A 24,373-nucleotide genomic window follows, 5' to 3' on the forward strand; every position below is an offset into this window, starting at 1 on the left:
ATGAAAGTTTAGATTTTCTCGCAATCATTATTCCAATTATTCCAAATTGGACTCAAACATAGATGCTTTATACTCGTCAGTTTACCACCACCTAATCTTACCAGGTGAAATGGATAACCATAACTTAGCTGCCGAGAAACAAATGAGGTTATCAAGAATTGATAAAGAAATATATCTAGTGCTAGGAAGAACTAAGGACTACAAGTTTGAAACTCCAAGAATATGAACAAGTGATTCAAAAATTAAGTATAAATTAATTACATGTTTTTCTTAGCAAAATATATATATACATGTTTAAATTCGTATTTGAGTAACGAGTAAAAATGACTAATTGTCAAGATTAATATCTTAGATGATAAAAATGACTAATTATCAAGAATTCTGAAAAAACTTTTAAAATTTTTAAAAAATGAGATAATGAAATTTAATGTACATGAATGAACCCAAACAACATTTACCATTGGAGGACCGACTTGGTTATATATGAAGGTGCTAGAAGAGATGTGAAGATGATTTTGTATCTCTCTATTTTTTATGTTCTTATATCTGTAATGTTCTTGATTTATGTTGTCACTTTATCTTCGTTTAATGTCTAAGAGGGTTTGGGCCTAGGTCTCTTAATCCCCTCCAATAGTCCATGGTCCAGGTTCTTTTTAAACTTCGGCAAATTTATAATTATATGAAATTCTAAACATTTTATTTTTAGAGTTTTTATTCTTTCGTTTGTGTCAGAAAAAGATCTCTCCATTTGGAGTAAAATTTCCAATTGTTTCAAGCTCACCGAACTTTCATTCCGGGACCTTAATCCACGCCGGCTGTTGTTAATGTTTTATGTATAATTTGATTAAAAAAAACTTTGACCAAAGAAAAAATGAAAGAGTCGACAAAAAATAAAAATAAAATGAAAGAAAGCATTAACTAGAAAATACAATATTATATACGGAACCATGATTTGTTTACGTTGAAGGTGGTTATATTTCAACACAGACAACAGTATATATATATAGGATAATTATGTTTACTAATGGTCTTATAAGACAACATAGGACGACATATACAACATTTTATTATTAGTTACACACCAACTTCATTACGGGAACGGAGCCAATTTCTGCATCTCAGTTTCGATTATGTCAACCGCTAATCCTTTTCCGTGATGAACCCAATAATCAGCCATCGAATTTTTCTTCTCCGGTCCCATAATTCCAACTCGAGACGTCTTCAAAGATTCCGTCGAGATTCCATACTCATCGTCACGTTTCTTCAATAGCCCTGGCTTGATCTTTCCCATATTCACGTCTTGTGGTGACATCATAAGTGATGGTGCACCAAGTGGCAATTTATCCCCTGAAATTACCAAAACATAACTTAAATTTTTTTTCTGAAATTACCGTCTACTAAAAAAGCAAGAAAAATCAATTCCTACTAGATTTTTCTATATGTATGCAAAATATGGATTAATAAAAATATATAAAGAAGTATTAATTACCGCGATCGGTCTGCCAAGTGCACCAAAACTTCCCATAAGTTTTGGCAATATTTTCAAGCTCTGTCTTAGCTACAAGCTCAGGGACCCTTGGAGTTACTAGAAGGCCTGTTTGGATCTACAACAACAACAACAACAATTCTAGTCAAACCATAAATCTACATAATAAACCATTTGAAATGAGGATAAAGTGCTTAATTAAAGGTTATAAAAATAAAAAGTAACCTCATAGTCATGAGAGTGCCAAAGCTTTTGCTCCTCCGGATCAAGACTCTCAAATAACCTCTCCGACACAATATACTCGATCCCTGGCAGGTTTAAACACGAAACATGATAAAAATACATCTCTTCAAAAATTATACGCATGCATACTTCGAGTTCAAAATTACTTTGTTTGTCAAAAAATGTTTGAGAAAATACACATATAGATACAGACCGATGAGATGGGGTTTAGAGGAGTCGCAATCGTAAACAGCACATTGAAGAAAGTCTTGGTTGAGTCGATGAACATAGAAGTTGACTTCAATCTGACGGCTAGGATCGTGACCATAACAAGCGAAAGAACACAAATGGAGACTCATCTGTTTGATCGGTTTCAACGATTGCATCATCGCCGCTCCTTTATCCATCACCACCGTCTTCATCGTCTTTGGATCTCCCGGAGGTAAGTTCTCTGATCCGTCACGTGCCGGATACGCTCCTGGACGCTCATCGCTCGACGCCATTTTGATTTTCAACACACAAAAACGATCAACCACGTACTATTATACAAATTTTATGTATCTTTTCTTTCTTTTGTGTGTTATTATAAATATGGGATGTGATTGTGTTTGGTGTCATTGCTGCATGAGCAAAATGTGACGTGGATGATTTGAGAAGGACACGTCATTGCGTTGTTTGTGGTTATGTGGCGAGAAATATTGAGATTGAGCTTTGTGGATGACACGTGGATATGTTAATGATGGTGATTACCTTTGGCCACTTGGCACTTATAATTGAGATTCTTGAATTTGGTTGGACTCTGTATAATCTTCATAGAAAAAAAAAAGATCGTTATAGTCTTTTTCAAAAAAAATCTATATACGGGCCGGGTTTTATGATTTATCTAAGTTTCGATTTTTTTCATGTCAAGTCAAGTTTTATTTCATTATTAAAATATTAATTGAACTATCAAAATCTATTTTTTTTTCCTTCTCCACATCAAAATGTGTTAAGTTATGACATCCAAGCAACATAATTAAAGCGGTTCGCTTTGATATAAATTAAATTTTTGTGAACTTTATTTATTGTTTTTTAGATAAAGTTTTATAGATGTTATGTAGGACTTTGTTTTGTTTTGTTTCAAGTCGTTTCACTCCAATACAATAGTTTTGAATATGAATTATGAACACTTTGACAATATTTTGTCACATTAAATTTACAACTACAAATAGAATTTATGTAATTAAAAATTAGAAACTATTAAGAACTCATATCATATATTAGATCATTTTGTCTGTTCTTTGAACACCTTTTATGATTCACAATTTATATAATAAGATAAATATATATATATATATAATATTTGTCTATTCTGTGTTATATATAGAATTTTGTTTCTTAATTTAGGAAATGAATCTCGAGATTAATATAGAATTCCCAACGGTAATAATACAACGTAAACTCCGTGTAGGTCCAAACTTTAAAAAAAAAAAAAAACTGCTTCCGAATCAAGCTTTGCTTCGGATTCCGAACCTAAAATAAACACATGACCGTTACACCGATCCTAATTTAAATACAACATCATCACTCTCCTCTCTCTCCCAAAAATCTCGCAAACTCTAATCTCTCTCTTTCTTCTTCAATGGCGACGAAACTCATACTCAAGAAAACGACAAAATCCATCAGCCGTCACCAACGTAACTACCTCCGCCGTCACCGGAAATCTCAGATCGGATGCTCACCGTCTCCGGCCACAACCACCGTAATCGCCACCATCAACAAATCGATCTACAGATGTCATCGAACTTTTCTCTGTTTGTTTTCTCGTCACGCAACAAAAGGATTCAAAATCCTCAAACCTCGCGAAGATTTTCAGAATTCTCCGTATTCATTGTTTCACGAAAGATCTGGTAAATCATTCGACGAGACGAAGAAGACGATCGTGTTAGATCTAGACGAAACTCTTGTTCATTCATCAATGGAGAAACCAGAAGTACCGTATGATTTCGTCGTGAATCCCAAAATCGACGGTCAGATCTTAACGTTTTTCGTGATCAAACGGCCAGGAGTCGACGAGTTTTTGAAGAAGATCGGAGAAAAGTACCAGATCGTTGTTTTCACGGCGGGATTGAGAGAGTACGCGTCGTTAGTGCTCGATAAATTGGATCCAGAGCGGCGCGTGATATCGCGTAGCTTTTACAGAGACGCGTGTAGCGAAATTGATGGGAGGTTAGTGAAGGATTTAGGGTTTGTGATGAGAGATTTGAGGCGCGTGGTGATTGTTGATGATAATCCGAACTCGTACGCGCTTCAACCGGAGAATGCGTTTCCGATTAAACCGTTTTCTGATGATTTGGAAGATGTTGAGTTGAAGAAACTTGGTGAGTTTTTGTATGGTGATTGTGTCAAGTTTGAAGATATGAGAGTTGCTTTGAAGGAGTTTGTTGGAAGAGATGAATGATTTTTGGTTAATTTCGGTTTAGTTGATTTTACTTGTATTAAGAGGATTTGATTAAGTAGACAATGATGAACAATAGCTTTGTTTGTTCGATCTGTCTTTGTGTAAAACATCCTCGTGATAAGCAATTTGTTAATTTGTTTGATTAGTGTTTTTCTTTGTGATTGAATCAATGGGTTTTTAATGAAGATTTTGAATTTGAACAGTGGACTGAGTTTGACAAGATCGAGAACTTTTTGTGTGGGTAGAGTTAAATTATGGGCCTTTATTGGGCTTTTTGTTCAATGGTGTGTTTACATATCAAAACTTTTAAGTTGTTTTTGTTTACTAATAAGCCATATTATGAAACAGTAGTTTTGAATAATTACAAAGAAAACAAAAAAAGATCAATCAATATATTTTAAATATTTTTTTGGATCACTTTAGAAGCGGAATGTCAAAGCTTTATCATTGCAATACAAAAGTTATGGATAAGAGGTTACATGAAATTGACTTTTGAAGGAGACTGCAAAAATCTAGTCAATAGCTTGAATGGAGGCAGCTCAAGATTTGATTTGGTTAACTGGACCTATGAAAGAAGAGCATGGGAGAGAATATTTGAGCAATTGACAATTGGACACTAGGAGCAACAAATCAAACCTGCAGACATTTTAGCGAAGAAACAACAAACAGAAGTTTCAGACTTCATATCTCATTTTCATATTCCTTCTTGTATATCCAATGAGTTGCACTCAGATTACATTGATCCAAGTTAATGAAAGTTGATTTTTTTTTTTAAACTACAGTAAATTCTCTAGAAATTCCATTAATATATAATTACTAAATTATGGAGAGATTTTACTAATTTTTTTAATTTCTTACAAAATTATATCTGAAAGCAGGTTTCAATATAATCAATATTTTTCTAAAACCAATTATAAAAAGAAAATTAATTATGAAGTTTAGAAAACAATACAAACTTTTTGATATAGTAAAAATTTTAAAAATGAATTGTACCAAAAAATAATCCAAATATAAGAAAAATGAACAACATTAGAGTCATAATTTCATTAAAATATTTTATATATAATTATAGTAATCTATATATGACATATATATATAAATAAATTACTATCATATATATATATATTGATAAGTTTATACAATTATTAATTTATGATAAATGATAAGGCTATATTTTAACATAACATTTTCAAAAATTTATTATCTTATTGTTTTATCGATTTGTGTCAATTCTACATTGGTTCCAACTTGCATCGGAAGAATTTTTTAATTTATATAGATTATTAATTTATCGAGTATTAATTTATAGAAATTTTACTATACCATGATTTGAGGACAACAATGTTTATTTTTAATATCCATTTAAAGTTTTAATTATTATAATACTTGGCTTTTGGGACATATTCTTAGAGATCTTTAAGATATGTATATTGTAAAATCTTAACATATGTTGAAAGCTCAATTATATAATATTACTATATGTCAAATTATTTTGAGACTACATAATGCATATCTAATAATTGTGTTTACAATAATCCTATATAAATAGAGGTTGATGAGCAAGCGACTAAGTTGCAATCACATTTCGTTTGGATCATCTATCACCAACTTTCAAACTTTCAATTTTTTTTATAGTTTCCTAGTTTTTGGAAAAATGGTTTTACTTTTTGTAAGAAACTTGTACAACAAAACATAAATATAACTACACATATTAGACGAAGTTATTGCGTATATTAAAAATTTATAAAAGACTTGATTGGATTTTATTGTTTGCAGAAAGAGGAGCTTCAATTTAAGGTTGGATCTATTGACGAAGGGACTAGATATGACGCATTACGATGTATCGCTAATTGTGAAGGTACACCAACTCAACCAAATATGTAGTTGTATTGAGCTAAAATAAACCATTCGTTAGAGATATAGGGATTTTATGTAGATCATTTTATTAGGCTTAATATTTTAGTCATTTACTTATTTGGTAAATAACAAGAATATACATTCATTCATTGTTGATTGAAAAAACTTGGACATGATAAATTGGTATGTGACTTCCAATATTTTATAATGTATATTTTGTAGATGGATGGATAGAATAATAACCAACACATTAAAATGGCAATATATAACACATTTTCACTAAAAATGTTTTGCCATAAACTGCAAGTTCTCTAAATTAAACAATGTTTACAAATGTTTTTATTTTGTTTTGTTTTGTTAGGAGTTGCTTTTGTTGATTTTGATGAGGAAGAGGCCACAATAATTGTGAAGAGAGAAAAACTCGATGAATGTAAAATTAAGAAAAAATTAGATAAATTTTTGAATGAATCTAAAGGAGGATGTTTCTCTTGTTTTAGTCGCTAATAATTTTTGGAGAAGAAGTGAAGTGAACTGGTAATGGAAATCAACTTTCAAAATAAAATGAAGTTAAAAGAAATTACAAATAGATTCTCATTTGTATTTCTCCCTATTATAATCTACAACATCATATTTTTCTTAATTTGATCAATCTTCATAAGTCAAAATGATCAACAACATTACAAATTTATTATGTTTTTTTTGGGTCAAATTATATGAAATTATATTTGGTAAATTAAAAAGAAAAGAAAAAGAGAGTTGATTGATAATAATAAACCACCAAACCCGTCTTTTAGACACAACAGTTGTTGTTGCCATTCATACGCGCTTCCATCAACCCTTTGGTCTTGGAAGCCAAATCAAACCTTTCCTTCAATCCTCAAATTTTCGAAAATTTTCTCTTTTGCTTTACGTTCTCTCAATTCTTATTTGTAAGAAAGTTTGTTCCTTTAATCAATCAAATCAAAGAGACTTTTGAAGATTGTTTCCCAATTTGCGTCAATCGGGATCGAGTCAAATCTGAAATCTTCTCCACTCATCATCTGGTACGTTTGATGATTCCAAATCAGAAACATTAAAGGACAAGAAATGTTCGAATTTTTGATTGATTCTCTCTGATTTTCAATCATTTGGTTGTAGAAGCAAAAGGGTTTGGTTCATTCATTCTCTCGTGTTGCCCTTATTTCGGATTCGGATAGATTTGGAGCTAAATTAGGGGTTTTGACTTTTTTAGTTTCTCCCATTCAATAAATTTCGAAGCTTGTGAGGGAAAAGTCTTGGTTTTTATTGTCATTTATTACTTTGCTTCTTAAAGCTTGAGAGATCGATTCGTATATTGATTCAAACACTTGACAGTTGTGTCTTAAACTGGAATTGTTGCAATTAAATGTTTATGTTTTCAATGAGTCTCTCTAGTTGAGTTTGATTTCAGCTTCTTGTTCTATCCAACAGACTATAAGACTTAATCAAGGGACTTTTTGTTCGGGTTTGGTTTTAAACGTCTTGGATTCGAAGTGGTTAAGGTATGGATGAAAATAATGGAGGTTCAAGCTCACTTCCACCTTTCCTTACTAAAACATATGAAATGGTTGATGATTCTTCTTCTGACTCGGTCGTTGCTTGGAGCGAAAACAACAAAAGCTTCATCGTCAAGAATCCAGCAGAGTTTTCAAGAGACCTTCTTCCGAGATTCTTCAAGCATAAGAATTTCTCAAGTTTCATCCGTCAGCTTAATACATATGTAAAGCTTTTGTCTTTGTATCTCATCTCTTTGGGGATTGGTGTTTGCTGCATCGCTAAGATTAACAACCTTTTTGTGTTTTTGTTTGCGTAGGGTTTTCGAAAAGTAGATCCTGAGAAATGGGAATTCTTGAATGATGATTTTGTTAGAGGTCGACCTTACCTTATGAAGAACATTCATAGACGAAAACCGGTTCATAGCCACTCGTTAGTGAATCTACAAGCGCAAAATCCTTTGACGGAATCAGAAAGACGGAGCATGGAGGATCAGATAGAAAGACTGAAAAATGAGAAAGAAGGCCTTCTTGCGGAGTTACAGAACCAAGAGCAAGAACGGAAAGAGTTTGAGCTGCAAGTAACGACATTGAAAGATCGGTTACAACATATGGAACAACATCAGAAATCAATAGTGGCATATGTTTCACAGGTTTTGGGAAAACCAGGACTTTCACTAAACCTCGAAAACCATGAGAGAAGAAAAAGAAGATTTCAAGAGAACTCTCTTCCTCCAAGCAGTTCACACATAGAACAGGTCGAAAAGTTAGAATCTTCGCTAACGTTTTGGGAGAATCTTGTATCGGAATCATGCGAGAAGAGCGGTTTGCAGTCATCAAGCATGGATCATGATGCAGCTGAGTCAAGTCTAAGTATTGGCGATACACGACCCAAATCATCGAAGATTGATATGAACTCAGAGCCGCCCGTTACCGTTACTGCGCCTGCTCCAAAAACAGGCGTTAACGATGACTTTTGGGAACAATGTTTGACAGAGAACCCTGGATCAACCGAGCAACAAGAAGTTCAGTCAGAGAGAAGAGATGTCGGTAATGATAATAATGGTAATAAGATTGGAAATCAAAGGACGTATTGGTGGAATTCAGGGAATGTAAATAACATTACAGAGAAAGCTTCTTGACATGAATGAGGTTTTTGTAAAATAGTTTTCTTTTGGTTCCACTGAGATTATTGTATGTGTTCATTATTTATTACTCTGTTTCTGTAAAAACAAATCTCTCTATTGTTTGAGGCAGGAGTGACATAAATGCATATGCAGAATTGGTTTCTTTGCCTTCATATTTCAGTTATATAATTTACAGAGTCAGTTTTGTTTGTAGCAAACATATGAACAAAGAGAGAGTTACAGAGTTTAGGAAAAGAAACAACAAAATTCTAAAAAGAATTAAAAAAGCTCCGATGCCGGGAATCGAACCCGGGTCTCCTGGGTGAAAGCCAGATATCCTAACCGCTGGACGACATCGGATTTGATGTTCATAGAACTCTTATTAACTATATACTCAATGATGGACCAAACAAACCAACGAAGGAGATCAATGAAACAATTGGTTTTGAGTTATCTGACAACTATTTCATCAAAAATAATACAAAATGCAAGAAATTTTGTCATGCCCTAATAAAAAATAAAAACTCATAATTATTTAGCTAAATAAAGATTTCTTGATCAAAGATTCAAGAAAATTTCTATAGCTACAAAGATTACATTATGATCTAAGAAAAGAAGTAAAGCAAAATAAGAAGAAGAAACAAAACTATCTAGGAGGAGATCTCGTTGATAGACATTTCCCACAAGAGACAAGCTTCAACAACGAATGTAATCGTAACTTCCTTGTTCTCACCTTCAATCTCGATAGCTACAATTTCAAAGTTTCAATTTTTCAATCACAAAGACAACAAACAGAGTCATATATATAAAGAATAGAGAGAAATTGAATGTGTTTACCTTGCGACGAGTGCTTCTTGATGCTTTCCAACATATCAAGCTTCTTGATCTTGGTTCAAGTTTCCTGCAAAAACCAACGAATTATCAAACAAAACTGTAAAAAAAAATTTTAGGAACAAGTTTTGGTTAATCTTGTTCTTACAAATTCTCTTGTTCAAGCTTATTTGCAATCTCCACAGCTTTGTGTTTCGACCAACTGTTTCCTTCAGCTTGTTTAATCACTTGAGCCAACGAAACTTTTCCTCTCACAATGCTCTGGTTCTGATTTTGGTTTTGGTTTTGACTTGCTTCCAAGTGTTTCCTTCTAACTCGAGTCATTGGAGATTCAGAGTCAGCCACTTCAACGATTTCGCTTCTTCCGCTTTCACGGAATCTCTCACCGTTGCTTAAACCTTGTAATGACGAGAAACCGAGGTCTTTCTTCGACTCGGTTCTCATCTCTAACGTGACTGGAGATCCAAGAACAGCCTCAAACGCTTTCAAAATGTGTTCTTCGAAATTCTCAGCCGTTGATTTCGCTATTGGCGAATTAAACATTAACTGCACCATAGGAGCTGCGAAAACTACGAAGTTAGAAAAGCTTTGTTTTCAATATGAACAATGTTCTACTACGTTTATGCATTTACCTGAGCCGATACTAATCGAAAAGATCTTCCCTTCTTTATAAAGAAACTCTCGTAAGCCGTTAACTCGAACATTCTCGATAACCGCTAACCAAATATCTTCAACGGAAGGTCGGTTTTTGCAGCTGAAACCTTGCTTACTATCATCTCTTCTTGTTCCGGCTACAACATGGTTCGAAGGATCCGAATCCGTCAATGGAGTATGGTTAAAGCTAGCATCAGCAGAAGAACTATGCGGAAGCAAGTACTGTTTATCAGGAGCTAGCTGTAGCAATGCAGCAGTGAGCCAAGTTAGTTTATCGTTCGATACTCTCAACTGTTTTTCTGATTCAGATAGTGTTTTCAAAGCTTGTTTCAGCTTCTCCATATCTTCTTTAGACACTGGAACAACGGAAAAGAAAAATCGGTTATTACAGTTACAAATACTTCTCATTTTGGATGATGGAAATGTTTGAAAAGCTCACGTGGTTGTCGCCGGAAAAACTTTCTTTTACATTGATCTTTAGTGAAGTCATAGCTTCCCGCGAGGATATCGGTTATGACGGTTGCGAGCTGTGACATCAAAGCTAATGGTTCTAGGCCGGTTTCCATTATTATTCTTAGGTTCTTTACGGTGTTTACAGTATCCGCGGATAAGGCTAGATCAAGAAGATCAACTAATTTCTCATCAGATATTAACCCAACCTGAAAAGAAAACAAGAACATAATGAGAACAATGCCAATGGAAAATATAGAAATGTTTTTGATCATTACCATTTCTTGAACTAAAGGAACAGAGATTCTTGTTCCAAGCAAACTCAGCTGTTCTAGAGTCATTTCCGCGTCTCTCAAGGAACCATCTGATCTCGAAGCAACAAGCTTCAACGCATCTTTATCGATATCAATCTCTTCTTTTGATGCAATAAGTTGCAAAGAATCGATGATATCTACGTCTTTGAGCTTAGGGAAAAAGAATTTCTGGCACCTCGAAACGATAATGTGAGGCAAAACATCAAGACTCGAACATACAAGAACGAAAACCACACGACGAGGTGCTCGGTCCACTATTTTCGATAGCGTATTCCAACAATCTGTTGACATAGTATCGCAATCATCGAATATTAACACAAGCTGCTGCTTTTGCTGCTGACGAATGTTCGTTTTATCGAGCAAATTCTCAAAGTCGAAACTTTTTACAGGACCCATTTCTCGAATGTACCGGTTCTTACCATCATCATAAGAAACACAAGAACTGCATACACCGCAAGGCTTTGATTGTTCCGTAGAATGGCAGTTCAAAGCTCTAGCAAATACCCGAGCACAAGATGTTTTTCCGGTTCCATTTGGACCGTGGAATACGTAAAGAAGTCCAACTCTTCGTTTAGCTATAGCGTTAGACAGAGCCTGCACCACAAGATTCTGTCCCAAAAGATCCCGGAATGTTCTTGGAGCGTACTTCTGCGTAAAACTTTGATGCCACCGAGTATTTTTACGGCTACTCTTCTTACCAATGACTGAATCTTTTCCATTCTTGAGCAAATTGTCAGCGAATATACCCAACTCGCCTGAGTAATCATGCACCCATTCTTCATTGTCTGCGCTATCGACTAAAAGAGGTAACGCCTCGCGATCAGAAGAGCTTGAATCAGAAAACATCGGCGTACCAGCTTCGCCTTTCCTTCCCTTTGAATCAGATATTCCACAAGATAAACTCCTACCAGCTATATCAAGAAAAGTTTTGCCTCTATGATGAATTCTTGACCAATTAAACGGTATTCCACAACTCATGTTCTGTTCTCTATCTCTTCCTCCTCCTCCTTCTTCTCCCTCATACTTCTCACCACGAGGCACTGAGTTAGAAGCAATAGACATCTCACTCTCATTACCAGCAGCATTGTCTCTAACATTAACGGCCCGTCCCGCTCTCCTCGTCCCTCTAAACTTCCGTCTTCTACACCCATCACCGCGCGGTCTAACATTACAAGAAACTAAATCATCACTATCACCACCAACCTCATTTAACTGATCAGAAAGAGTCTTGACAATAGCCTCATTAACCTTCTTATTAATCCTATCTTTCGATACCGACTTCACGGAAGGAACACTATAAACCTCATTAACTTCTTCTACTCTATAACTCTTCCTACTCGACCTATCAAACTTTTCATCAGAAGGAGTAACTTTAGATGTTCCAAAACTCACAATTGGAGAAGAACCAGACAACCTAAGACCAGATCTTCTTCTTCCCTCACGTGAGTCCTGATGATCTTCTTTCAAATTCGGGCTCGCTGATGGGTCACGAAGTGATCTTGATCTCTGAAGAACGACAAGATCTCTCATAAGAAGAGACCGGTCAGTTAAAACCGGACTCTGTTTGTTGTTGTTGTGCATATGATTCTTCAAATGAATACAGTTGGTTAAGTGAATATGGTTACGAAGATGCTCACCGATGTCTCCATTTGAATCTTTGAGAACTCGAGAAGAAGCAACCCTACTCATGAATATATGATCACAAGTGCTCTGTTTTCTTCGTTAGACTCTTGTCTAAGTATCTATAGAAGAACCAAATCAAGCTGTATCTCATTTTCCTTTGAGAAATCTCTGAAGTTTCCAAATTTGAAACTGATTTCACCAACTTTGGTAATAGCCCTAATTTCCCCCAAGATTCACTGAACTTGCCAATCAGAAAACTCTTCGAAATAACCCAAAATTTAAGTAAAAATGTAAGCTATGTGCTTCTTCTAGTACACGAAACCATTTGAAAGAAACACAGAGTGCTAAAATCTCAAAAGGCTCTGTTTCTTTTTAGAAAAGATTCAAACTAGAGACCAGAAAACAAACAAAAAAAACTGAAGGGTCCGTTTCAAAGATTTGCAAGTGGGGGAATAAATAGAGAAATGAGAACGACACCGTATATGAAAGAAGTCGCAGATGTCTCTCCTTTTTTCTTTCTTTCTGTATTTACCAAACATTCACATGTAGAACCTGAGAGGTTTCTCTGGAGAAAGTGATGTTTTTTGGGCCTTTTTGGCAGGAAAAAGCAAAGATAAACGCTGTTTTCAGAGTGTAGAGAGAGGTTTATTTTTCACTGTTTAGATATATAGAGAGAGAGACAGAGAGGGAATCTTGAGAGAGAAGGTTTGATGGGTTTTTGTATTTTGAGATCTGTTTTACGGACACGAACACAGAGGCAATGGAGAAGAAGCAGAGCACATTGCCAATAAAGCGGTTTGTCCGTTTCCGGGAAGTGAAAAAGATTTTAATAATAACATATTTTAAAATAAAAATTATTTTTCTAAAAAAATTGTTTGGTTGTTTTTAATTTTGATAAAAGGAGAGCAAAGAGTTTGCACCTTTGAATTGAGCTGTTTCATTGTTTGTATTATCGTTGTTAAGTGATGATGTGATGGGTGATGTTGTACAATTGTGCATCAACAATACAAAAACAGAAAAATGGGCACTATGCAATTTGTATTGTCTATTATGCATTATATTTAGATGGTAATAATACATAAATAATTTTTTTACTTTCTTATTATAGAATATTTTTTCTTTCTAGAAAATTGGTATTCTAATTTTAGATTTTTCATTGAAATTTTAGTGAATGTCTATTTAAAAATTTCTATTTTCTAAAATTTTATATAACTATATACTTCTTATATTCAAAACCAATAATAATTTAATTGTATCATTCTTTTTACTTTTTAGTTGACTTGACATCACTGTTTTTGGTAGAAGTGTGAGGAATTGGACTCGTCTTGATTCTTTATTGGTGAAACAAGAGTCTAGGTTTACTTGCTTAGTGAGGGAGTGTTAATTTGCTATAGGAGGTTTAGCTTGATGTGTTTAGTGGTTTGCCTTTGATCATTATGGTTCAAGGGAGATTGATTGGCAAGTCTAATAAATCTTTAGAATTATTTGTTTATTATGTTGACTTCATTATTTCTATTTAGCTTTTCTTGTTTGAATTGAGTTTTCGAGGATATATTTATCTTCTGTCAACTTTTAGTTTACGGAAAGATTTGATATTTGGCGACTTCGTGTATCAAAACTGTATTCCACTTTTGTATTTCTCAATCAAATTACAATAAAAACTCTTTTTTAAGTAAGACGAAAAGAAAGAATTATCATTTTTATTGTTTTTATATCATGGGATTCTCAAGTAGCTTTTAATTTTATATTTCTTATAATACGATTGATTTTTATTTTTAATAGTTGTAAATTATATTCAAAAAAAGCGGTAACCGATTTGTTTTACAATTCAATGCACACTCTTTACAACATTGTTTCTATTAAAATGAAATTTTCTTAATTTTGCCATGATGTAAACCAAAACTGAATGCCTCCCACTAACTTGTTTGTCCCTCCACTCCGAATCGTATTCAACCGGTTTCAAACATTTTTGTCAATCATCTTGACCAGTTTTTCCGGTGGCGATGGTTGTTCACCATGTCTTCTAGCGTTCCGTTCTCCCCAAATCGAGTGAATCTTATAATATGATTGATTGCCAATCAATGATTGGTTATTGACAAACTTAAGTGTCAAGTGTCAACTTAGTCGAATCTTTTGTACTCCACAGAAGTTGGAAAATGAAAATGATACAATCATATTAGCCTTTCACCAACAAGCAGTAAGAACCTACTCAATTTATGGAATATTTTTTAATTACCCATATACAACTGATATAAGGTACTTATTACCAAAAAGAAAAAAAAAATTGACAAGGTTCAACCTTATTAATGTTAGGCTCAGCAAATGATCGAGTGGACCGTGTTTGAATCACAGCTGAATACCTATTTGTTCAATTGTTATTTTATCAAACGGGTGATTTCTATCTCTATGCTAAAAATTAAAAATCAATGATGGAAAACAAGAAAATTTCAAAGAACCAAAAAAACGAAATAGAATAATCAAATTTGTAAGAAACAAGAAATCCGACTAGTTTCAAATTTTTGTTAGAAACAATAAACATTAAGAAAGTAACATAACAGAAAAATTACTATAAAACTGCGGACGATATTAATGATGGTACGATGGTCAATGACATTGTCACGTGACCACATTTAGTGATGATTAGCTTATTCATTTTGGGTGGTTTGCTTATTCTTTTTAACCTGATCTATTTAAATCACTGTTATCTCTTTTCCTAATAAGGACAATTACCGTCTTTTTTTTTGGGACCCAAAGATATAAACAAATGTAGTTAAATCAGTTTCTAAATAATCACCATATAAGCAATACAAAAGTATCATTATCAATAACCGTAAAACCCTAAAATAACTACCAAAACATAAGAGAACTAATAATCAGGTAATAATAAGCCAATCGTTTCAAAGTCTTTTTCTAAAAAATATAACAACAAACGGTCAAGGTGGATCATTCTGACCTGACCTCACGATATTAGTTTTGATCTAGACTCATAATACCTAACTATTACCAATTGACCTATAAAAATACTTTGGGCTATATAGTCTATATTAAATTCACCATCACTCCATCAGTTAACTTGTTATGCCCATAAGTTTACTATTGTTAATGTTGTACATTGACATATAGGTATGAATGGTTGTAGTGGTTAATGCGGATAAATCTGTGTGTGGGCTAGACTGTTTTTTATTTACTATTCACAATTATGTTCGTAATAATATAGATAAAAAGAATAAAAAAACCAGACAACTACCGTCTATTTTTACAGACAAATAGAGTTAATCCTTTATGTTTTGTTGTATGCCCTAAAAATATTGTGGATTGAACTAACGAATTTGTTCATTCCTAACATCATAACCATTCAAACCCTATATATGAAAGAAAAATAAATATTTTTGATCATAGTATAAGACCATCTCCAATGTATAGCTCTATATCCACCTCTAAAATAGAGTTACTCTATTTTAGAGGTGGATTTCTCTCCAATGTATATCTTCATTTTCTACTCTAAAAAAGAATATTTTTAAAAATATTCTATTTCTAATTTATATACTAATACCTTTTAATTATATAATTTACAATTTGACCCCATATATTATAGATTTGCAAAATTCCCAAAAAAATATGATATTATTTAAATTAAACACTACTTATTTATTAAAAAAACATTACATCATATAACAATAATAAAACATTACAAATTTTATTTTGTGATTTGAATTCCTTTCAAAACTCACATGTTCGGGCATTTTTTTAGAGTGAACAAGGACGGATTTTACAAAAACAACATGTCCAACGACAAGATCAAGAAACTCCCCCTCCATCTACTTCATTTGGACAATATTTCGACTATCTTGGCGGATCTACAACAATTTACCGGACTATTAAATCACTAGTTAATTTTATGTTTTAGTTTTTTTATGTTGTTTATTTTAAATTAGGTACTTGTTTCTTGTTAAGTTTATAAAATTATGTTAAATTTAATACTTAATTGTTTGTTAAGTTTATAAAATTATGTGTTGTAATTATTGTTTGTAAAATGATTATATGTATTAAATAAAAAGTTTAAATTTGAGGGATTAAAGAATAAATAAAAAAGTTGAACTCAAAAATAGAGTAGAGAATAGAGTTGCTCTATATATAGAGTCTGTATAAATCTCTATTTTTAGTCAATTATAGAGTGGAGTTAGAGAAAAATTTTGAATTTTTACTCTAAAATATAGTAGGGTTGGAGATGCCCTAACACTATAAACACTATAACTCAATATTAAGCGAATCTAGTAATTGGCTAGTACTAAATGAAATGAATAGCTCCAAAATCCAAGGAACAAAAAGACATGATAACTTAAAAAGACGAATAAGAGTGAAGACCATTTCTGACACAAATGTTTTTTAAAGTTTTGTCATTCTCGATAATTTTATAGAAAAATGTGGAGGGAGGGAATCATTTTGTATCAGACCTAGTGACATGTAAATTAAATAAATATATACATAAAAAATTTAGAAAAATCTTTAATTTTCTTGTCACAACTTATTTTAATCCCACCTTGTTCTTGTTTTGTAAATCAAAGCTGATTTTGAATAACCAAAATACTTAGAATTTGTCAACTGTCAAAAGTTCATTAGATCGTTTTGACCCCAACAAAGTATAACAAATCCTAACTGTACATTTGTACCTCAAACACCACGTCTCACCATCTCACACTTTAGATTTCAGTAACTACCAATTGCTAAAAGTATTCAATATGATATGCGAGACTTCAGATTCTAGTCTTCTTGCTTCTTCTTCTTCTTCTACTTACTAATACTAAGCTTTGCTTTTTGTGTCAAAGTTCATGGAAGTTACTGTCCCTCCTCTCGAATCAGATTCGTGGGCTCACTTAGAAAATACCTAGGAAGCTCATATCTAGCACCTGCATTGAGTAAGTATAAGCCAGTAAGTAACTTAAACAATAAACGAGAGAAACGAATTAGATCATAAGTAGATTATGTTTGATTGTCAGCCTCCTCGAATCTTTTGAACTAAGCAGAAGTTCCAAAATAAACCTGATAACATTGCTAGATGGACCCATCGACTTTGCTACATAACATTGAATTCTTTAGTTGTTAAAGAATTTTGGGCTTAACTTAAAAAGTACAAAGAGGGTCTTTTATTATTCGCACATGGACCAGTTAAACATTGAGCCGGGCCTGGTTATAAGCAGAACATTTGGGGATATTTTAAAATAATGGACTATGGTACCAATAATTTTCTTGATCCGTATCATCAATTTATAAATAGTGTAATCTGACACGATGAGCTGGTTGTGTCGGTAAGGTCAATGACTGTCGGAACTTTACAAACTTGTGCCGTTTGATATTTCAATCTTTAGTCTTTTACCAACCAAAACACTCAAAGCAGATCTCCCAGACCCACTAATGGACCAACAAAGCGAGAGAGTGAAGCAATTCTGCAATCATCCGTTAAGATACGCAAGAATTAAGCAGGAGGGAGTAATTACAGGTCGGTCAAATAACTGCGATGGATGCGGTGATGATTCAGGCTACGGATATTACTGTGAACTCTGCAATATTCAAGCTCATGTGGCTTGCATAGGTTGGCCAGACATCATCAACCACCCCTGTCACTCCAGACATCCTCTCAAGAAAGTCTCGCCAGAGACAATTGACTATACTGATGGTAAATGCCAGTTTTGTAGAAGCCCACTTGTTGATCTCATGTATCATTGTTCCATTTGTAATTTCAGTGTTGATTTGAGATGCTGGTTAAATCCCGCACCGCTTACTATATATGAGCAAAAGAGCCACAGCCATACATTAACCCTCATGGCGAGAAAGGACGCCTTCACTTGTAACGCATGTGGGTTGGTTGGTGACCGGAATCCTTACGTTTGTCTTGAATGTGATTTCATGCTGCACAAAGGTTGTATCAATTTGCCTCGAGTCATAAACATAAATCGTCATGACCACAAGATTTCTCGCACTTATCATCTCGGTCACGGTGATTGGGAATGTGGAGTTTGTCGCCAAAAGATGGATTGGACCCTTGGAGCTTTCTTTTGCTCGCGTTGTCCTAATTATGCTGTTCATTCAAAGTGTGCGACAAGGGAAGATGTGTGGGATGGAAAAGAACTCGAAGATAAGCCTGAAGATGAGGGAGAAGAGGATCCATACAAGGTAATAAATGAGAAAGAAATCATTCATTTTAGTCATGAAGAACATAATCTAAAACTTGGTGATGATGATAATGCTGCCGATTATGAAAAGATGTGGTGTGATGCTTGCATCAGGCCCATCGATTCTGATCCATTCTTCAAATGTGTGGAATGCAAGTTCTTCCTTCATAAAGTATGTGCCAGTCTTCCCCGGAAGAAACGAAATATCCTGCACAGCCACCTGCTTCGTCTACAGTATGGTGATAGGCATGGTAAACCTTTCAAGTGTACAAGTTGTCTTCAATATTTTGATGGCTTCAAGTACAAATGCAATTTTAACAGCGCATGTATCCACATGAATATTTTATTTGATATCCGGTGCAGTTCCATTTCTGAGCCTTTTCAGCATGAACTGCATCCCCATCCCTTATTTCGTACCTCAAAAGAGCACAAGACTTGTGGAGCATGTGGTGAAGATTCGGAGTATGTCTTAAGTTGTATTGTTTGTGATTTCGCTTTAGGCATGGACTGTGCCACTTTACCAAGAAAAGTAAAACACAGATGCGACGATCATGTCTTATCGTTGCATCATGGTGCTGGAAGCTCCAACGGTCAATTGTGGTGTGATATTTGTGAGGGAAAGACAGATGCAAGCGTATGGTATTATGGTTGTGATGAATGTGGGGTCACTCTCCATATCGAGTGTGTACTTGGAGACATGTGTTACTTAAAGCCAGGGAACAAATACTTGGGAGGTGAACTAGTTCCCAATCATGGTATGACTAGACCTATTTGCATAGTCTGTGAAAAGCGTTGCATGTTCCCTTTCTTTCTAAAGGGTATTGCATATTCAGATTCAACTGTTGTATACGCTTGTTCAAGAAAGTGTGCATACCGAGGCCACGACCGTTGGGAGGAGTGGTATAGTAAAGTTCACTGTGAGTAATGAGTATGTCTGAAAGATCCACAAGGGGAAGCTATATGATGATGTATCAGAGTATATTTACGTTTGCTTGATATCTTCTGTATCTTTTCTTTCTCCTATTTTCTTTCTTTTCATGTATTTGGGATTCTTCTAGAATCTGAGTTAATTTGTTTTCGGATCCTGTAGAAACCAGTGTGAGGGGTTTATAAATAGGATCTATTTGCTTCTATGTAATGCAGTTTTTTTTTAATAATAATAACAATAGAGGAATGATTATCTTCAGTTCCTTTAAGTTTCATGTATGCAAATCCTAATCAAAGCTCCAAAATATTTAAGCGACCCTTTTGTCTCAAGTAATTTATTAGTCATGTAAGAGAAAGAGTGATGGAGCATATATGATGCCTATTCGTATTCCTGCAAATTTTATAGTTGTGTGTGTGTATATATACATTGCATAAGATAGTTGTCAACAATAGCGGATCTAGAGAAATATATAGTCTGGGGCACTATTTTTTTAATATATATTTATCAAAAATATTATACATAAAATTTAATTTTTACAATTTATGTAGGTATATATAACATGAATATAGAATTTCGTAATTATTTTCATATATATATTAACATTTAAGATATAACACAAATAATATTTAATCAGATCACAAAGAAATCTTATTATATAAAGTATGGTTTTCAAAGTTGCTAACTCATAGGATTGTGCCACGTGTCAAGTCAAACGATCAGATGTTTACATGTGTCATTCAAAATTTAACTTTTTAATTCTCTAAGAAAATAGAAAATCTTAAAAAGTAAACAAATTTACATATACTAATTTATATGTCTATATATTTATAAACAATTAACATTTATTCAACAAAAGGAAAATTAACAAATTTGTCTTTAACTCATGTAATCATAAGTGAAAATAGAACATTTTGAGAAAAATAGCTTAGCTTACAGGATTTAACTTTTCAATTATTTTTATTTATTAATTTTAACTCATTTAATATTAATTTGCATGATGTAAAATTAACTTACGAGATTACGGCATATATAGAAAATATATTTTCAACAATGTTTGGTTTCTAAATATTTTTGTGGATTTTTTTTTTTATATTAATTATTAGCCCTAGGCGTTTGGGTATTCGGGTCGGGTATTTAGGGTTCGAGTTTTCGGGTTTAGAAGTTTAGGACCCGTTCGGGTAATTTAAGGTTTTGGGACATTTATTCAACAAAAGAAAAATTAACAAATTTGTCTTTAACTCATGTAATCATATATATGAAAGTTGGCCAACTCTCTCCATATGGGTGACACATCATCACACAAGAAAATAACATGTGTCATTTAATATTGATTAAATTAAAATTAGCAAAATTAATTGAGAGAAAATCAAAAGTCTCATATTGTGTTAAATCCTCCATTAATTCATTTCTTAAATGATTTTTTCAAAATATAAATAAAAATAAAATTACTTATTTAAATAAATCATTTACTACTTTTATTTTACTTTTATTATTTTATATTTTAAAAAAATTTAATGGTCAATGGTCATCACTCTATAATGACTAAATAGTTGTTTGTGTTGTAGTTTATTTGTTTGCTACCTAATATTAGTGTAGTTATTTTACCTTGATTTTTTTAATTATTATTACGTTATGGTTCATATCTTATCATATGAAATTATGTATTTTCATTTTTGTATCTTTAGGTAAGTTCGTAACATTGACATTCAATATTTTCAAGTAATAGACTTTTGAGACGTTAAACATACCACAAAATTCAAAACAAATCCATTTGTCTCTTACGGCTATATGCAATAGTATAAAATCTAAAAAGTGTTACTAAAATAACTCTTTAATTTTTGCTTCTTTTTTTTTCATACGAAAACTCTTGATATCAAAATATCTTATATTCTTGTTGTGTGTATTCATGATAATGAACAAATTTTAGAATCTTGGATATAAAAATAATCAGATTATACATGAAAATATATAAAAATTGATATTTAGAGTCAAAAATGAATCTAACAATAAAAATGTAAGTACATAAGATGAGTCTAATTTTACTAAGTATAAAATAACAAACAAAAAATAAACATAAATTAGCGACAAAAATAATTAACATATTTTTATCTAAAGAATTTTCAAAACAAACCCACGCGTAGCGTGGGAATTCATCTAGTCATAAGTGAAAATAGAACATTTTGAGAAAAATAGCTTAGCTTACAGGATTTAACTTTTCAATTATTTTCATTTATTAATTTTAACTCAGTTAATATTAATTTGCATGATGTAAAATTAACTTACGAGATTACGCTATATATAGAAAATATATTTTCAACAATGTTTGGTTTCTAAATATTTTTGTGGATTTCTTTTTTCTATTAATTATTAGCCCTGGGCGTTTGGGTATTCGGGTCGGGTATTTCGGGTTAGGGTTTTCGGGTTTAGAAGTTTAGGACCCGTTCGGGTAGTTTAAGATTTCGGGTCGGGTTCGGGTTCGGATTCGAGTTTATTTATATATTGAAATATCAAATTTTGTGTGCAAATCTATTAAATTACTTCAAAATTTCAAAAATTCTCAAAACAACACCAGTAGTTTTGCTTGAATATATCTAAAAAGACACAAAAATAACTAAAATATCCAAAAAATCCTAATATTTTCTATATATAAGTGTAAATATAACTAATATATACTTATATTTGAAATATGTTTGGATACCTATTCGGGTTCGGGTTCGAGTTTTTCGGGTTTTGAAGTTTAGACCCGTTCAAGTATTTGAAAATTTTCGGTACACCCGCCTAAATAGGCGGGCCTTATCTAGTATCAACATAAACTTTAACTAAATAAGGAAGTTTGAGCTAAGTGTAACATTAGATAATTCAAATTAATGTTTGTGGTAGAAGAAAAAGACAATGTTAAAAAAAAAAAGGTATCTGCTACCTAGACTCGAACCCAAGCACGGATTGAAAGAGTGTGGGGACACAACCACTAACGCTAGCTTCAAATATATCAGTTGTATTCCAAGATAAACTTTATAAACCTTGTGTAGGGCACGTGCCCTACCTACCCACAACGTAGATCCGCCCCTGGTTGTCAAAAAGACTTCATAAGATCATTTTGACCACAAAAGTTCACAACTCTTGGCTCTGTACATTTGTACCTCAACCACCATCTCTCACTTTAGATTCCAGTAACTATACAGAGAGTGTCTCCTACTAATATACCGTGTTTCTATTCACTATCAATTGCAAAAAGTATTGAATATGAGAGACTTACTTCAACTTCTAGTCCTCTTCTACTACTTACTAAGTATTGTGTCAATGTTCTTGGAAGTTACTGTCCTTCCTCTCGAATCAGATTCGTGGGCTCACTTAGAACGTACCTAGGAAGCTCATATCTAGCACCTGCATTGAATAAGAGCAAGTCATTAAGGTAACAAAACAAGAAACGAGAGAAACGAATCAGAATTGTGTATTACAAACCTCTTTCATCCCAGCACAATGTTAGGTCACGGTTCTGAACAATCACGCCTGCACTGTCAACAATAGTTTGTGCTAGTTTCAAGTCAGCTTCAGCAGCAGCTCGAAGTGCTTCCCATATCTCTGGTTTTCAGTAAATTTCGCTCAGTTTCCAAATGTACATAGTGCGATGCAGCAGATTACAAGAAAGAGAGATATATATATACCTCTTTGACCACCATAGTGTGGAGAGGTGTCCCAAAATTCCTCACGCATGTTCGTAAGTTGTGCCCTTGTGATTGGCTCAGTATGTGCCCACGGTTTAGGTTTCATGATTTTCTTCCTTTTTGCTGTGTCAAACGTACAAAACTCATAAGAGAATGATACAATATAAACTACCACCAATTTTAAAACAGTTCTTTCAGTAACACCAATATTATAGCCATCTACTTCAGAAGATCATCACAGTTTCAATTTCATCAAGACAACAAATACAGTATAAGGCAGAACGAATCAGATTATATTGTCTATTGTTCACAGAACAATTTTTCTTGGTAAAAATGGAATGTTATAACATTAGTAAACGGCCATTTCATTTCAATCATACCATCGATAACAACTTTCTCTGATCCAACATTCTAATTCTGAGCAGTAGAAACAATGTTGAAGAGCATTCTAATTCTCTGCTGAACTAATTCTGAGCTTCAAAATTTGGAATCTTTAACGAATCACAAACATGTCAACACCACAATAAACTGATATTTCCTTCGAAATCACTCCAAGAATCATAACATTTGCAAGATTAGTTCATGTTAACACCTCAAAACTAGAACTATCACCAAGAATCAAAACATTACAACACAAGTATAAATCGTAGCCCAAATTCTGAGAACAAATTCAGCGAGACAAACGGAGTGCGGAATTAAAGGTTTAAGAGAGTATCGATTCCACTAACCTCCGCCTTCATTTCTGGCCTGAGAAGATCCGATACAACCCATTCTCGAACCGTTGAGAGTCGCGTTTGATTAGGTGAAAATTGGAAGTCGCTTCGAACAAGTAAAGTAAATGCCAGTACAAACTCGACCGTCGGGAACGAAACGGAGAAAGATAGCCGCCGATAAGAGTTTCACGGCGGGAGAATCGCCGGAGAAGTCTGCAAGAGTCGTCTTCAAGGTCAAATTCTGTTTTGACTGCCAAATTAGGCCATGAATGTTTTGTTGATTTTGGTGGGTTTTTGGATTTTGGATTGTGGCTTTTGGTTTTTTGTTTTTGATTTTATGAGTTTTTGATTTTGGTGGAGATTTTAGATTTTGCAAAATCTT

At 33.4% G+C, this 24,373-nt stretch overlaps 6 protein-coding genes, 1 long non-coding RNA gene and 1 other non-coding gene across 12 annotated transcripts; 4 read left to right on the forward strand and 4 right to left on the reverse strand.

The window, feature by feature from the left end:
- Positions 1-950: 950 nt before the first annotated feature.
- Positions 951-2,268, reverse strand: AT5G45690 (histone acetyltransferase (DUF1264)). The gene is made up of 4 exons (NM_123936.4): positions 1,923-2,268; positions 1,712-1,794; positions 1,490-1,604; positions 951-1,347 (listed from the first exon to the last, which is right to left on the reverse strand). Exons 1-4 carry the CDS (start codon positions 2,209-2,211, stop codon positions 1,091-1,093), a joined length of 744 nt encoding a protein of 247 aa, NP_199381.1. The 5' UTR covers positions 2,212-2,268; the 3' UTR covers positions 951-1,090.
- Positions 2,269-3,190: 922 nt separating this feature from the next.
- AT5G45700 (Haloacid dehalogenase-like hydrolase (HAD) superfamily protein) lies at positions 3,191-4,370 on the forward strand. The gene has a single exon (NM_123937.3). The coding sequence runs from the start codon at positions 3,330-3,332 to the stop codon at positions 4,146-4,148; it is 819 nt and encodes a 272-aa protein (NP_199382.1). The 5' UTR covers positions 3,191-3,329; the 3' UTR covers positions 4,149-4,370.
- Positions 4,371-6,616: 2,246 nt separating this feature from the next.
- Positions 6,617-8,816, forward strand: RHA1 (winged-helix DNA-binding transcription factor family protein). Of its 4 annotated transcripts, NM_123938.4 has the most exons (3): positions 6,617-7,048; positions 7,455-7,743; positions 7,837-8,815. In NM_123938.4, exons 2-3 carry the CDS (start codon positions 7,528-7,530, stop codon positions 8,656-8,658), a joined length of 1,038 nt encoding a protein of 345 aa, NP_199383.1. In that variant the 5' UTR covers positions 6,617-7,048; positions 7,455-7,527; the 3' UTR covers positions 8,659-8,815. The 4 variants fall into 4 exon arrangements, with proteins under 4 accessions (NP_199383.1, NP_974891.1, NP_001331800.1 ...); NM_203162.2 differs by having other exon boundaries at positions 6,812-7,048; positions 7,455-8,815; NM_001344637.1 differs by having other exon boundaries at positions 6,817-7,743; positions 7,837-8,816.
- Positions 8,817-8,924: 108 nt separating this feature from the next.
- AT5G45720 (AAA-type ATPase family protein) lies at positions 8,925-13,293 on the reverse strand. Of its 2 annotated transcripts, none has more exons than NM_001203547.1 (6): positions 10,857-13,157; positions 10,598-10,787; positions 10,107-10,484; positions 9,623-10,034; positions 9,481-9,544; positions 8,925-9,391 (listed from the first exon to the last, which is right to left on the reverse strand). In NM_001203547.1, the coding sequence occupies exons 1-6, from the start codon at positions 12,579-12,581 to the stop codon at positions 9,290-9,292; spliced, it is 2,871 nt and encodes a 956-aa protein (NP_001190476.1). In that variant the 5' UTR covers positions 12,582-13,157; the 3' UTR covers positions 8,925-9,289. The 2 variants fall into 2 exon arrangements, with proteins under 2 accessions (NP_001190476.1, NP_199384.2); NM_123939.3 differs by having other exon boundaries at positions 9,145-9,391; positions 10,568-10,787; positions 10,857-13,293.
- On the reverse strand, positions 8,932-9,003 carry AT5G45715. Its single transcript has one exon. It is a non-coding gene; the product is annotated as a tRNA-Glu (tRNA).
- A 3,917-nt stretch (positions 13,294-17,210) lies between the features above and the next one.
- Positions 17,211-17,531, forward strand: AT5G06745. The gene has a single exon (NR_142944.1). It is a non-coding gene; the product is annotated as an other RNA (long non-coding RNA).
- A 229-nt stretch (positions 17,532-17,760) lies between these two features.
- AT5G45730 (Cysteine/Histidine-rich C1 domain family protein) lies at positions 17,761-19,859 on the forward strand. The gene has a single exon (NM_123940.3). It carries the CDS (start codon positions 17,928-17,930, stop codon positions 19,608-19,610), a length of 1,683 nt encoding a protein of 560 aa, NP_199385.2. The 5' UTR covers positions 17,761-17,927; the 3' UTR covers positions 19,611-19,859.
- Positions 19,860-22,490: 2,631 nt separating this feature from the next.
- Positions 22,491-24,358, reverse strand: AT5G45740 (Ubiquitin domain-containing protein). Its single transcript, NM_123941.3, has 4 exons — positions 24,007-24,358; positions 23,279-23,401; positions 23,076-23,195; positions 22,491-22,997 (listed from the first exon to the last, which is right to left on the reverse strand). Exons 1-4 carry the CDS (start codon positions 24,047-24,049, stop codon positions 22,927-22,929), a joined length of 357 nt encoding a protein of 118 aa, NP_199386.2. The 5' UTR covers positions 24,050-24,358; the 3' UTR covers positions 22,491-22,926.
- Positions 24,359-24,373: the final 15 nt, after the last annotated feature.

This window comes from Arabidopsis thaliana, chromosome 5, assembly GCF_000001735.4.
Source record: "Arabidopsis thaliana chromosome 5, partial sequence".
Classification (NCBI taxonomy): Eukaryota; Viridiplantae; Streptophyta; class Magnoliopsida; order Brassicales; family Brassicaceae; genus Arabidopsis; species Arabidopsis thaliana.